This window comes from Eleutherodactylus coqui, chromosome 9 (assembly GCF_035609145.1).
Source record: "Eleutherodactylus coqui strain aEleCoq1 chromosome 9, aEleCoq1.hap1, whole genome shotgun sequence".
Lineage (NCBI taxonomy): Eukaryota > Metazoa > Chordata > Amphibia > Anura > Eleutherodactylidae > Eleutherodactylus > Eleutherodactylus coqui.
The window spans coordinates 77,126,577-77,141,457 of record NC_089845.1 but is presented as its reverse complement, the minus strand read 5'-3'; the positions used below and the strand labels follow the sequence as shown (position 1 = coordinate 77,141,457).

The 14,881-nt window shown below is 42.5% G+C and overlaps 1 protein-coding gene across 1 annotated transcript in view; it reads right to left on the bottom strand.

Moving 5' to 3' along the window:
• Nucleotides 1-12,447, bottom strand: part of LAMA1 (laminin subunit alpha 1) — a 203,723-nt gene extending 191,276 nt beyond the window's left edge. The window contains exon 1 of the mRNA XM_066579574.1: nucleotides 12,239-12,447. Within this exon, the coding sequence (XP_066435671.1) occupies nucleotides 12,239-12,299 (61 nt within the window). The 5' untranslated portion in view covers nucleotides 12,300-12,447. The remainder of the gene's footprint in view (nucleotides 1-12,238) is intronic.
• Between the last annotated feature and the right edge of the window lie 2,434 nt (nucleotides 12,448-14,881).

Genomic DNA, 14,881 nt, shown 5'->3' with positions numbered 1-14,881 from the left:
TATATTTCCCATGTAGTGATAGTTTCTGGGATGTTAATTATATCAAGTATGTAAACCCCAAATATAATAAATTTTAATGGTCAGAGTTGTAATTTCAACATATAGGTAGGGGGAATCAATGTACAACAGCACAATATATCACTACCAGTATGCAAATCTAAGTCAGGCGGGGAGACTGTCATAGCCAAGAACAACATGCGAGAGATTTGTCGCATATTGTTCTGGAAGATGCTAGAAATATATGGGAATGATTCCCTGTTTAACCCACGATAGGGCGGGATTAAGTCCGACATGAGTCAGGAGTACCAAAAAAATGCAGAAGAGGCTATCAGTTTTAAAGGAAGTTGAGAATCTCGCATCAGCGATACCGAGTCTAGAGGAAACAGTTGAAGTTTAGGGTCGCGTTTAGGCCCGCGGGGGTTACCGTGTTTAGCCTAAAGATCCAGGCCGCTTCTTTTCTGAGGAGCATCTTGTCAATGTTGCCCCGTCTGGCGTTTGTTCGTAGGTTTTCAATTCCCTGGAATTTCAAGTCAGCCAGATTGCCGTTGTGCACTGCTAGGAAGTGGTCCGCCAATGGTGTTTTTTCCCGGCGTCGAATATTTCCCACATGCCCCAGGATACGACGCCGGAATTCCTGAATAGTCTTACCGACGTAGTTCCTGGGGCACGGGCAAGACGCCATGTAAACGATATTTCGTGTTTTACAGTTAATAAAACTCCTGTTGGAGTAGGTTCTGTTGGTACTGGCACTTGTAAACGTCTTGCTCTTCAATATAAAGGTGCACGCCTCGCAGTCGTGGCAGGGAAATGTCCCACATGGTTTTAGGCTGCCCAACCAGTTTTCCTTTAGACAAGGGGTTAGATGGCTCTTGACAAGATGATCCCTAAGGTTATGGCCCCTCCGGAATGTTATCATCGGGTATGTTGGTATAATGTCTCTCAGGTCAGGGTCATTGGAGAGGATGGTCCAGTAGTGTTCCAGGATGTGCCGAACCTCTCTCGTTCCTGTATCAAAGGTCCCGATGATCCTTGAGGATCTCGAGTTGTTACGTTGTCTAGGGACTAAGAGATCTCGTCTCGGCTGTAGTTCTGCATGTTTCAGTGCGTCTTCAATTATATTGCTTGGGTAGTCTCTTTCCAAGAAAAGTTGCTTCAGTCCTTCGCTCTCTCTCTGGAAATCTTGCTCCCTCGAGCAGTTCCGTTTAACTCTGAGGAACTGCCCTTTTGGGATTCCTTTCTTTAAGGTAAAGGGGTGGTAACTATCCCATTTAAGGAGGCTATTCGTAGCCGTTGCTTTACGATGCAGTGTTGATGTAATTGATCCATCGATATTTTTCTGAATCGATAAGTCAAGGAAGGCGATTGATTCGCTATTGATTTCCGAGGTGAGTTTGAGATTTAAATTATTGGTATTGAGTGTTTCAACGAATCTATGGAAGGATACCTCAGAACCTCTCCAGAAGACCAAGATATCATCAATAAAGCGCAACCAGAGGGTGATGTTTTCAGACCATTCTTCATTTGGGTATATGTACTTTTCCTCCCACCAGCCCAGGTAGAGATTGGCGTACGATGGGGCACAAGATGTCCCCATCGCAGTCCCCCTGAGCTGGTGGAAGTACTGGGTATCGAACAGAAAGAAATTGTGGGTCAAAATAAATGATAGAAAATTCAGAACGCACTAATTATGTTGCAGAAACTGTGTCCCCCTTTGTTCCAGGAAGAACCGTGTGGCCATTAGACCTCCCTCATGGGGGATGGAACTGTACAAAGATTCCACATCCAGTGTGGCGAGGAGTGTATCAGAGTCGACAGAAATCCCATCAATGATTTTGAGAACATCCATGGTATCTCTAACATGGGATCGCAGGGATGTCACAAAGGGGCGTGAGCAACTATTGGAGCAACTATTCCGCTACTTCAAACTGATTCACATTTGAGTGATCACTGAGTGACTATTCGAAATATGTACACTAAATACTTGAGCAGTCACTCACTGTGTGAAATCAATACACAACTCTGAGTCTATACGTTAAAAAGTGTTGAAAACATTGAAAGACACCCTAGTAGTCACCTACTTGCTGAGTAATTACCTCACCCTCAAGACATGAAAAGAATGCTTGAGTGATTATTGAGTGACTACTCGGTTACTAACGTTGGAACACTTACACTAATATCTGAGTGATTATCCACTGTGGGGTATAATTCCCCTATCAGTAACGTGGAAATATACGAACCACGAGTGACGACCTATCCAGTATGGTGTAACATAGACTTTTGATTAACCATATGATCCTTATTGTAAATAGCGATAATAATGGTCGAGGGGTTTCCAGCTATGAACTATCAACAGCCACGCTAGATCGGAAACCTAATATCCTTTTGACCTACTTCCTATTGTGACACACCGCTATAAACCAGTGACCCAGTCCCCTAATTTTGTCAATAGGGGTTAACCCGACTGGATACCCGAGGGGAATTGAGACCCTCATTCCATCCGGTCACTGAGTCACACAGTACGATCCATGTTGTCAGTCCACGTCTGTTAGTGTTTGTTATATGATTTATGTGGCCCTAATTTTAAACAAGTCATTAATTAAAGTTATTTATTTTAATTTTGTCTATATCTGCCGAATATATACCGCTATCTACAGATGCTACCACATACACATTGCTATTCATTTCCCCTATCAGTGGCTTTAAAGGGGTTTCTGGAATATGAAAACATTTTTTTAGGGCTTAAAATGTAAAAAAATGGAATACTCACCTTTCCTGGTGGCTCCCTGTCCAGCGCTGCAGGCCTGTTGCCCACTGCACAGAACCCAAATGAAGCAATGGACGGTCACATACCGTTCATTGTGCACGTGTCCACGCAGCCAAGCACAGGCCTCAGAGGCAAGGGAAGACTCACCGCTAAAGCCTGTGAGTGGCTGAGCAGTCATGTGCACAACGAACAGTATGTGACCTCCAGCCACTTCGCCTGGGTTCCATGCGGCAGCCGTTGGACAGAGAGTCACGAGGATAGAGGAGTAATCAACTTTCTTCGTTTAAGCCCGTATAACTTTTTTTTCATGTCCCTGAAAACCCCTTTAATGTTTTTAACTTTGAAACCTTCTTTTGTTTCTAAGAAAATAAAACACAGCCCTTCTCCTACAGCGAGTCACATATGGTCTCTAATTCATTCAAGAAGTTCAATTCATAACAGTACAGAAGAAATTTGATGTGAGAAGTTTTGAAGACACTTTGAGATGTTTCTATGAAACTTTTACAGTTCTGCCATAAAGAAATAAGTCAAAATAACATTGCTGGACATCAAAATACCTGATTGTAATCATCAAAACCCGTTTTGACAGCTACTTGGTCATTTCTGATTAACATGCCAAGTCATTAGATAAAATATTGTGGAGAACAGCTGCAAAGAACACCTCTAATTCTGAAGGACTCGACATGTTTGTGCATTATGCATACAAGCTATTGATTGCAGGGGGCGCTCTACAAAGTCCCTTTTCTCTTCTGGTGGCACTGAAGGGAAATTAAATGCTTTTGTCATGCTCATAACTGATTGTTGAGTACCCCATTATTCGCTTAACATTGAGGGATCCTATTTTCCAAAAAGGACTGTCCAAAGTAGATAACCCATTCAAAGTTACCCTATAGATTCTAAGAATCAGATCTGACTATAAGGATATTATGCTTTCAGCTACATAATACAGGGTACAATGTAGAAGATGTTTGTATTCATCATTTTGAAATACTGACATAACTTCAATAAGTGCAATTTTAAATATGTTAGTGGCCCTTTAAGTCAAACTGTACACAGAGCTTATAGGGCAATATATATAGCAAGGCAAAGCATGGGAAGTTCACGTGTGAGTGCATGTATATAAATATGACTGCAAATACATAAAGGCACAGTGTTACTCAAACTTTAGTACCTGGATGCAAAAGCCACATTTTATAGGACTGTCCTTTGGAGAATTGCCCTGTTGCTGACAGTATCTCAGCATGGCGGCAGGAATGCTACATAGGAGCAGCTGTTTAGCTGTGGTAAACAATGAGGAAGCACAGGAACAAAGACCATTCCCGAGTGTGAAAGCAAACAGCAACAAGCAGTCAACAAATTTAGGAATTGTCTCTATCAACTTTCACTGGCCTTCCAGCAATGCCTTTGAAAGAATGATGTCACAGCTGTGACTGCGCACAGCAAACACCGAGGCCTCATTTACATCTGTGTAAGGCCTCCAGTGTCATTTCCATTGTTCGGCTATGATCTAGAGGCCAAACAATGAAAATTCCAGAACAGCCAAATCCGGCACATGCCGAACCCAAATGGCATCAGATGGACCCCACTGACTAAAATGGCATTCGTACAGTTTCAGGCTTGCCGCACAAAATATTTCTAGCATTCTACTGAATTCTATGTAAATTCATGCTGTTGTTCTTATGGAACACATTTTTCATCACACAGATTCTGATATTAAAAAAAAGACTTGCGCAAAACTGAATCTCATACTTGAGATAACAATTCATGTTCATTTTTTTACCATATCAACCTTGCCTCCCCAAACACCTCAAATCCACTGCTCCACAAAGGGAAGACTTTAAGCAAGCCTTTAGGTTTGGGTACAAAGCTCTGTCTCGAGACTGGAGGGGGTGGGTTGTATAATACCTGCAGTAGTTCTTCTCTGCCGCCCCTCTGATCCGGTTGTATTGGGCCCTGTTTTCAGGCATCCAAGTTGACAGCAGTAATTTTTCAACTTATATAATGCACGCTGTACACTGCACACTGATTGGCTAGTGCTGACCACGGGAGCAGCTCTGGCCAATCAGAGAGCAGGTACAGTGCATTGGTAGTCTAATGCTACCAATTCACTATGTGGATTATGTAGTCTGAAGACTGCATCTGACATTTTGGATGGCCAAAAATTGGACCTGGAACTGGTGGATTGGAGGGACAGAAGAGAAGAAAAAGAGCAGCAGAGAAGAGGAAAGTAATATACACCTTGCCTTCTCTCATCCTCGGACAGAATTTTGTCCCGAAAACCAGAGGGTCACTGTAAGCATCACAGTATACCAGGACATGGGCCGTTGCACAATGATACCTGGGTGATACAAGAGCACCAGTTCAACATTAAGACAGGCATTTGCTCCTTTTGTGCAACGAGGGACAGGTAGGTTACTGCCAAAGCCCTACACAATTACCTCCAGCGGACATCTGGTCTGTATGTTACTAACCAGACTGTCATTAATGGACCCCATGAAGGTGGATTGAAAGCCAGACATTATGTAGTTAGAACCCAACAGCGTACAGCTCGATTGGAATTCGCCAGAGAACACCAGATTTGACAGGTCTAGCACCAGCACCCAATTCTCCTCACAGTTGAGAGCAGATTCACACTGTGACAGATGTGAAAGAGTCTGCAGATGATCAAGATTATTGAGATTTCATGTGTGATTTAACTCTTTGCAATCTAATTTTGGATTCAGGGTTCCCTAGGGGGCTTTCTCTTTCTGCCATTATACAATGGCACCATCTGCTGTCCAGAGCTAGTACTGCAGTATTTGACATGCTGGAGAGGCCCCCGACAACAGAGCAGCCAGTCATCTACAGTAAGAATACCCTGCCAGACGTCTTCTAACATCGGAGCTGTACAGCCTTCAATCAGAATGTCTTTAGACGTCAGACAGTGGATTGGAAAGGGTTAAGTGTTCCCATAATTTTTTAAAGCAAAGTGTCCTCTCAATTCTTTGAGCAATGCACTGCGTAATAAAATAATACAAGCAAATGTAACCTACATGAGGCAATCATAGGTGTCAGTAATGTGCCTGCTCTGGCCACCACTCATCTCATTCATATTCATCAAGCATTTTCCATGCCAACTAAAGTTTTTAAAGGATTTTGTCATCAGATTGGTTTATACTGTCCAAACCACGGGCAGCAAGAACCCAAGATAGAGGTGCCTATTGCCCCAGTGAGAATTTTATTCTGAAGCACTGCAACATTTCAAAATAAATATACTTTGAAGTTTGTCTTGGAGCTGATCTCCAAGTCACGGGGTTCGGCCACACAGACCTCTCTCAGCCCACTGAAGGAAAGTGGCAGCTCCTGTGCACAAGCCGAAAGAGGAGCTGTCAAGTCTGCATGATGTGGGCAGAGAGAGGCTGGCGCAGCCCTCCGAGTCAAACTTCAAAATGTGTTTTTCTCCTGAAAAGCCACAGAGTTTCAGAATAAAACAATCATGGGGGCAATAAGCATCTCAGGCTCATGCTGCCCATGCTTTGAGCAGCCTGAACCTGGTATCTTGATATGCATGGTTTGTTAGTTAATCTATAGCTAGCCACAAATGCTACAATTTTACCCTGCTGTTAAGATCTAATGTGTGAATCCTACCTAGGTTGTTATAGCATTTTTCATTTACTATGGGACAATAGATGGAATGTTGGAAAACAGTATGTTGAAACCATACATTTCGAATAGAAATAGGAAGGTGTTGATGAACAGCTAAGGAACCATGACCAAAGACAAGAGTGGATCATGACCAAAGACAACAGTGGTTCAATGATGGGTAAATATCTCACTGCCAGAGTGGGACAGTTGCATGGCAGTTTAGCTGACTTCTTGTCTTCCAGATCCTTACATAAACAGATTATTCGGCTCCAGCATACATGTTTACTGAAGATCCCACCACTGAAAGCACAACATCACTTTTGAAAGAACATACTGATTATACAACACAATTAAAATCATATGGTTTGCTCATTAGTTTTTTTAAGACCAGCATTTATTTTATAGTGTCGGCCTGTATTGGCAAAGCTGACAAAGTGATCATCGTCAAGGGTCCCGGTTTTGTGAACTGTTCCTCATAAATAATTATTTGGAATAACAATTGTCCTAAAAAGTGAGGTCTTCAGTCAAACTAAATGTAGACCCCTACTAATATCCAAAAACTTGCAGAATGAATGTTTAAACTGGGAAATACTTCCACTTTAGTTACACTTAGCTCACTCTCTAGTGTACAGATGGCCTCCAAGAGTTCAAAAACTAATCCCACAATATGTAATGAAAGCATAGTTTGCAGATCCTTCAAAAATGAGTATTCAGATTCATTACTAACTGCATATTTAAAAAGTTGTATGTTCCCATCTATAGTTTGTTTTTATTTCGCAACTCCACAGAAACCTGTAGCGTTCCATAAAGTTTGCAGACAAGGTGTTGAATACTTGAATGATTGTAACTCTAAAACTTTGTTAAGTGCTACTGGGCCATTAACTGCCTGCAATCTACCAAAGAGGGATGAGCTTCTTAGGCCAAAAGGTTCAGAGAGACATTCACAAGATGTACACACCTCCCCCAAACATGTAGCCCAAGGCTATTCTTCTAAGAGTCATCTCCAATAGAGAACAAAGACTGGCTAATCCACAGCTGGTTTACATTACTAATAACACAAAACGCACTGATGGTGTGTATATATAAATAATTAATGGCCTATATCTCTTCAATATGTCAGTGCTAAGAAGAGAAAAATACTAACAAAAGATAAAGTGACAATTAATTTCCACCTTCAGGAAGTTTTTGCTCTTTGAAGGGACATCCACATAGATTTATAATCCCAACCATATGGAGTGTAATCAGATAATGAATCCATGGAATGCATGGAAGTTTGTTAACCAAAAATGTCAAGTATATTATGATATTGTTCCTGCGTGATGACTACGATATGTTCCCATATCTAGGGATGACTAAACGCAGAGGCTGCCTGAATATAATCTGTATACCTCATTAATGCGTACTTTTCATAGGAAAAGTAGGAATCCAAATGTATAAACTTAGAGTATTGCATTCCAGTTCCTTTTCATTAGACGTTTCTACTGGGTTTGCAAAAGAAAGTGATGTTGAATTTTGGCAGTTATACTATACACTAATGAAAAAAGTTTAGAAAAAAGTTTAGTACTGTGTTAGTCAGTAGAAGCAAAATGTGAGCATTAACATCATGTATTTTTGTTAGAATGTATCGTATCTACAAGATTACTTGGTTTCTCTTGCTGGGAACAATCACATGTTATCATATATTAAGTATAGGTAGTGTATTGTAGTAGATGGAATTCTATTATTGCGATGGTTTCGAAAAGTCTTGCAAGAATAGAGGCTACTCAAGATCTGCTGGAATTCCCAGATAATCTGTTATCACAGACAGATGCATTCCTCAGCTGGGGGAAGAGAACATCTAAACCCTGGAAGCACATTGGGAAGCCATATACAAGTAAGCACAATAAGAGACTACGGCTACACTATGCTTTGCATGTATATAACATGTTTCCCCGAAAATAAGACAGTGTCTTATATTAATTTTTGTTTAAAAAGGTTTGACTTTTTTACATGTATAGCTGCCTGGACACTATTTAAATTGACTTTTTTAATTGACTGTTAGCAGGGCTTAATTTTGGAGTAGGGCTTATATTTTAAGCATCCTCAAAAAGCCTGAAAAATCATTTTGCATCTTCAAAAATTCTGGAAAATTATGATATGTCTTATTTTCAGGGTATGTCTTATTTTCAGGGAAACAGGGTAGTTATTTTGTATATGATGACTTTTCTCAACAAAATATCTAAGTTCATGCAAAACATAGTGCAGCTGTAGCACCTTCCTAAAATTCTATTTACCCCATCTTTATAAAGTATTTGATGAAATTACCATAAGTATGTTACAGAATCATTGGCAGCACAATTAGAAAAAAAACTACAGTATTGCTATATGATCCTAACTCATGCATATACAGATATTTCCAGAATAGGAAGATATCCACATAGTTATTGAGGGATTTTCATTGGAAGCACCAAATGGAATTATAGAAGGATTGCTATGCTGGAAACTCAAGGCAGGGCATATTGGAAATGGAAGTACTATCCCTACTTTTAGGCCGAATTCACATGGCTGGCTCGGTTTCAGCATGTGGGATCCAGCTGTGGAATCCTACCCTGTGCCCGGTGCAAATGCGCAGTACAGATTACGCCAAGCCGTCGCTAGGTGATAATGTGGATTTCGCGGCTCGTCCACAGTGTCTGTTGCGGAAGGGCCATGGATCGGACAGTTTCCATTGACTTCGCAGAGGCCAGCACAGAAACGTCACTAGTGACGCGCCAACTCCACTCTGCGCATGTGCCTGCTGGGCGGCAGCGGGCACATAGCAAAGTGGAGCGGAGGAGACGCCGGAGGAGGTAAGCTGCGAGTCACTGAAGGAGCATCGGTCGCATTCCGCTGTGAGAATTCTCACAGCAGGATCTGACCCGGCTGTCTGCAGGAGGCCTAAAGTAGATGCTGTCTGTGTGCTGTCCGTATCTCAAAAGAGTTGCAGAAAAAAGGAATTGAGCCCGTTTCAGTTTTTTTGCAGATGTGAAACCAGATGACATGCTGGAGTAAAAAAAATGGACACATGGACTGCATATGATGACATACAGAACTGCAGACATGTTAAAAAAGACCCTTTTTTGTGGTTGTAACACAGATGAGTTTTTCTTAATGTTCATATGCCACCAGCCATAAAGTGTCTACTGAGTAACACAAGAAACATTTTCCTTCAGTAATGATGTTAAAAATAAACAATAATTAAACTGTCCCTAGTTTATCAACCCCAGCTGTAAGAAGTGTGTTTCTATTTAAATCTGGGGCATAATATTTATATATTAAGAGCCAATTAGTAATAACAAGTATCTATACTGTATCATACTGAGATGCCATCCAGGCATCAGATAGTCAATGCACCCAGCGATCTGACTGAATGTCGCTGAAATTTTGTGGGGTCTTTTTGGTTTAAGGGGGTTGTACCAAAATTTCAAGTTATCCCATATCCTTTGGATAGGAGATAACTTGTTATTCTGGTACATCTGCTTTTTATGGAACCTGTCACCATTTTTTAGCATAGTAAACCAATAGCTGTGCTGCAATTATGAGTCTGTCATTCCCAAACTTATTTGCTATCACTGTGGATAAAAGCATCTCTTAGTATTAGCAGTTTGAATGTTTGCAACGCTGCATGTAAATGAGGCTGAGCGCTGCAGTGGGTGGGCTGAACAGTCTCTACTAGCTGCTAGAGATGAGCAAGCATACTCGTTAAGGGCAATTACTCGAGCGAGCATTGTCCTTAGCGAGTACCTGCCCGCTCGGAAGAAAAGATTCGGGTGCCGGTGTGGCTGAGCGGTGAGTTGCGGGAGTGAGCAGGGGGTAGTGGGGAGGAGAGAGAAAGAGAGAGATCTTCCCTCCGTTCCACCCCGCTTTCCCCGCCCCCCGCCGGCACCCGAATCTTTTCTTCCGAGCGGGCAGGCACTCGCTAAGGACAATGCTTGCTCGAGTAATTCCCCTTAGCGAGTATGCTCGCTCATCTCTACTAGCTGCATGTTTTGCTAAAAACTCACCCCTCTCGCCTCCTCTGACGTAAATGATGTGGTAGTCATCATCCACCATGACGTCGCACGCTAGCGCTATGGGGTCGGCAAATGGCGAATCTGCAGATAAACTGTCCCATTTATGGACAGAATCCTTGCGCTCATCTGCACATGTACCGGTAGCCACCTTCGCAATGGTGCTGGATGACACCTACCACATCACGCACATTCGAGGAGATGAGAGAAGCAGACTTTTAGCAAAACATGCAGCTAGTGGAGACGGTTAGGCCCATCCATGGGACTGCTTTGCCTCATTTACATATGGTGCCTGAAACTTTCAAACTGTTAATCCTAAGATATGCCTTTATCCAAAGTGATAGCAAAATAAGTGTGGGAAAGACAGATTCTTCATCATTGTAGCGCTGTTATTGGTTTACTTTGCTAAAAAGCATTGAGAGCCTCCCTTTCAGAGCTTCTTCACATGGGTGTATGTGTAACTATGCTCGCTGCCACAGAGTGTAGTTGCACATGAACTAGGTAAAAAATTTAATTGTTTAATTTTTTTTACCTTTCAAACTCTGCGCTATTCTGAGCAAGCTTTAGAAAAAAAGCAGGAAGATAGGTCCTGCCCTAGCTGTCTCGCACGTAGTATCAACGGCCCAGAATACCGCTAGTAAAAACGAAACCAGCGAAATCAATGTTATATCCTGTTATGTGGCCGTGAATTGACCAGCTGCATAATGGTTAAGCCCTAAATGGGTGAAAGTTTTTATTGCCACATCACAAAAAAAACTCAGTCCTTGAGTGGTCTAACTTGCGATAGATAGATATGAGAGATAGATAAATAGATAGATAGATATGAGATAGATATGAGATAGATAGATAGATAGATAGATAGATAGATAGATAGATAGATAGATAGATAGATAGATAGATAGATAGATAGATAGAAGGTAGATAGATAGATAGGAGATAGGTAGGTAGATAGATAGATAGATAGATAGATAGATAGATAGATAGATAGATAGATAGATAGATAGATAGATAGATAGATAGATAGATAGATAGGAGATAGATAGATAGATAGATAGATAGATAGATAGATATGAGATAGATAGATAAATAGATAGATATGAGAGAGAGAGATGGATAGGGGATAGATAGGTTATAGATAATATAATAATAATCTTTATTTGTATAGTGCCAACTTATTCCACAGCGCTATAGATAGCGATAGAGAGATATTAGAGATAGATAGAAGGTAGATAGATATAATAGATAGATGGATAGAGACAAGAGGAGAGAGATGGTGCTAGGTAGGATCAATGAATGATATACATGATACAAGTTGTATTAAAAGTTTAGGACTTTCTATTCTGCATGTTTCTGGTATCGTGCAGAAAACACTTCAGCTTGAATTTCATTATTTACCTACAATAACATGCACAAATACTAGATTCTCTCAATCACACATGCATACATACAACAATACACAAAGGACCACTGAAATGTAACAACTTTTCTGATAACCTGTCCTTCAACAGACTGTGAACATTGGACAATTGGTAACAATATTAGAAGTACGGTAACACTTGGAGAAGTCACTGCTCTCTCCCCAGCAAACCCAATGTTGCAGAATGTGACGATCTGATGTGACAATACCCAGGGAGCTGCAGTCTGGTGCCCCATGCAGTGCCCAGGAATGCAGCCCATCTAGGACCAGTCACTAGGAAGTGAACTCTTCTCATTCATTGCTCAGCAGCAGCTCTCAGTCCCCCATGCAATACAATATGAGGTATGGGAAGGGGTTAAAGAAGTCACTGTCATACAGGTACATGAAGAGATTGGCAGTGCTCACCTCTGAGCTGGCACTGGACCCCAGCACACAGCAGCAAAACCAGCAGCAGCTGGCATGGCATGGCTGACTCCAAATGTGATGTGGCAGCTTGCTGGATGAAGCACAGGGAAGGGTGCCCACTTATCTATCTGTCATCTAGGGATCCTGGTGCAGCAGTCCCTAGCAGCAGCAGCCCTGCAGATCTCCACTACTTCTCATTCACAACCTTCTCCCATCCCAAGTCCTCCTGAGAGGGGGGAGAGGGCAGTGGGATGAACCATTTAGTTACAGAGGGGGGGGGGGGGGGGGGATGTGCAGAGCAAACAAACAGCTTCAGTGTCAGTGTGCCTGCATTCTCATTCAATGGCCCGGAGGCTGGAACACAACAAGAATGTGGGATGCTTTTACACGGAGCGATGATCATTCAAAAAAAATAATTCAAAAACGTGAACAATAATCGTACGGGCTAAAACCGCGAGCCAATCACTGAACGGCGAACGATAATCGGTCACTTTTCATTCATCATTCATTTTATGCGGGCATAAAAATCCTCAATGGCTCATTCACTTTTCATTCGGTTAAACCGCGCTCAATTAGTCCTTCTCATCACTTATACAGCGAATGTGAATGAATGAACAATTTTCGTTTAAACAAACCAACGATGGAATATCCCCCCAAGGAGGTTTGGTGTGATCCACTAGTACCAGCATTTAGAGGAGAGTGTGGATGAGACTCATTAGTTGGGGCATAGAATGGGGTTACATAGCAATTGCATAATATATCTTCATTATGGGCTTTACGCCCCGTATCCATAGAAGCACCCTAATGATACAATAGGACAGCCAGGAAACAACCCTACAATTGAAAGGCACTTTAGATTGCAAGCTCTTGTGGTCAGGATCATCTCTGCCATCGTCTCCTAGCTCACTCTTCATTTGTTGGCATACGTTGGCACTATGTAAGCAGAGGTTATAATGTTTACTATTGTTACTAACTATAAGGCTGGGTTCGCACGGGACGTATTCCCGGAGAAAATCTCACAGTTTTTGCCGCAGCGGAAAACCGCAAGATTTCCAACGGGAAAGCTCAACTTCGAAACCCACTCCCATAGAGGAGAACGTGGCCGCAGCAGGAGAAAAAAAAAAGAATGGACATGCTGCGTCCCGGGAATCTGTGCCGCAGCGCCGGCTTCTGCCAGCTTTGCCAGGACGAATTCGCTGCCCTGTGTGGACAAGATTTTTGACAAATCTCGTCCACATGGCTGGATAATACTGGGATTAGTGGCCGCAGGTGGTTTGCGGCAGTGAAATTTCGCGCAGAATTTCCTTAGCAAATCCGCCCCATTTGAACCCAGCCTAAAGGGGCTATTACATGGGCATTAGTGGTCACTGCTGACGCTCACGGTTTACTGCTATGGCTGGGCTGCACTTCATCTTGCAACTTGAAACAGCGGCTTCTATACTAGCACCCTAATAAAAACGCTAATTATTATTAATTGGTATGGTTGATTATAAATTGGTTGTCAATTAACATTGAATAATAATTTGCTATATTTATGGGCTCTGTCACACGAACGTCGTTTTGACGCTGAGTAGGTGTGTCAAAAATCGCATCTAAAAGAACCCATTATTTCTTATGGGTTCTTTCAGATGAACGATTTTTTAACGGCGCAGCGCCGGTGGCTCCCATAAACTACTATAGGAGCCGGCATGTAAAGGGAGAGGGAGTGGCATATTCACTAATAGCAGCCGTGAGATGCTAGCGGCTGCTATTCATTCACCTGATTTAATGCTCAGATAGCCGTGCTGTTTTAGCATGTCTATCTGAGCTTTAAAAACGACGCTCATGTGAAAGAGCCCTAAAGGAGTTTTCCAGGCAATAAAATCAATGACAGCTGTGACCGCAATTATGAGCGCCAGCCACCACACAGGGATTGTAGCAGCAGCTTCCACTCTGACCCCTGTGTATGGTGGTGCTGACAGCAGGCGTCTGATCAGCTGATCAGCCGAGGTCCTGACCAGTGGACCCCAGACGATGAAATATTGATGTCACCTATCCTGGTAAAGTCCCCTGCTGCGAGCATGACTGACTCCTAGGGTGATGTCACATTGTGACATTTTCTTGGCACACAGTTTTTCCCATTGCCTTTCCCAGTCATTTTTACCCCCAGCAAGCCATGGGAGGATGGAAGGCTGATTCAAACTTGAGCCGACTACACACTCCCTCTGTCACATTATGGGACCCCTGCGATGTAATAGCGGAGGGCCAATGAGTTGCCATGGCAACAGGATGGCAGATACTGGCGTCCCAGCTTGCCATTGCTTACAGTTGTTATTGAAAGTGATTAAAGGGGTTGTCCCGAGGCAGCAAGTGGGTCTATACACTTCTGTATGGCCATAATAATGCACTTTGTAATATACATTGTGCATTAATTATGAGCCATACAGAAGTTATAAAAAGTTTTATACTTACCTGCTCCGTTGCTAGCGTCCTCGTCTCCATGGTGCCGACTAATTTTTGGCCTCCGATGGCCAAATTAGCCGCGCTTGCGCAGTCCGGGTCTTCTTGCTGTCTTCTATGGAGCCGCTCGTGCCAGAGAGCGGCTCCGTGTAGCTCCGCCCCGTCACGTGCCGATTCCAGCCAATCAGGAGGCTGGAATCGGCA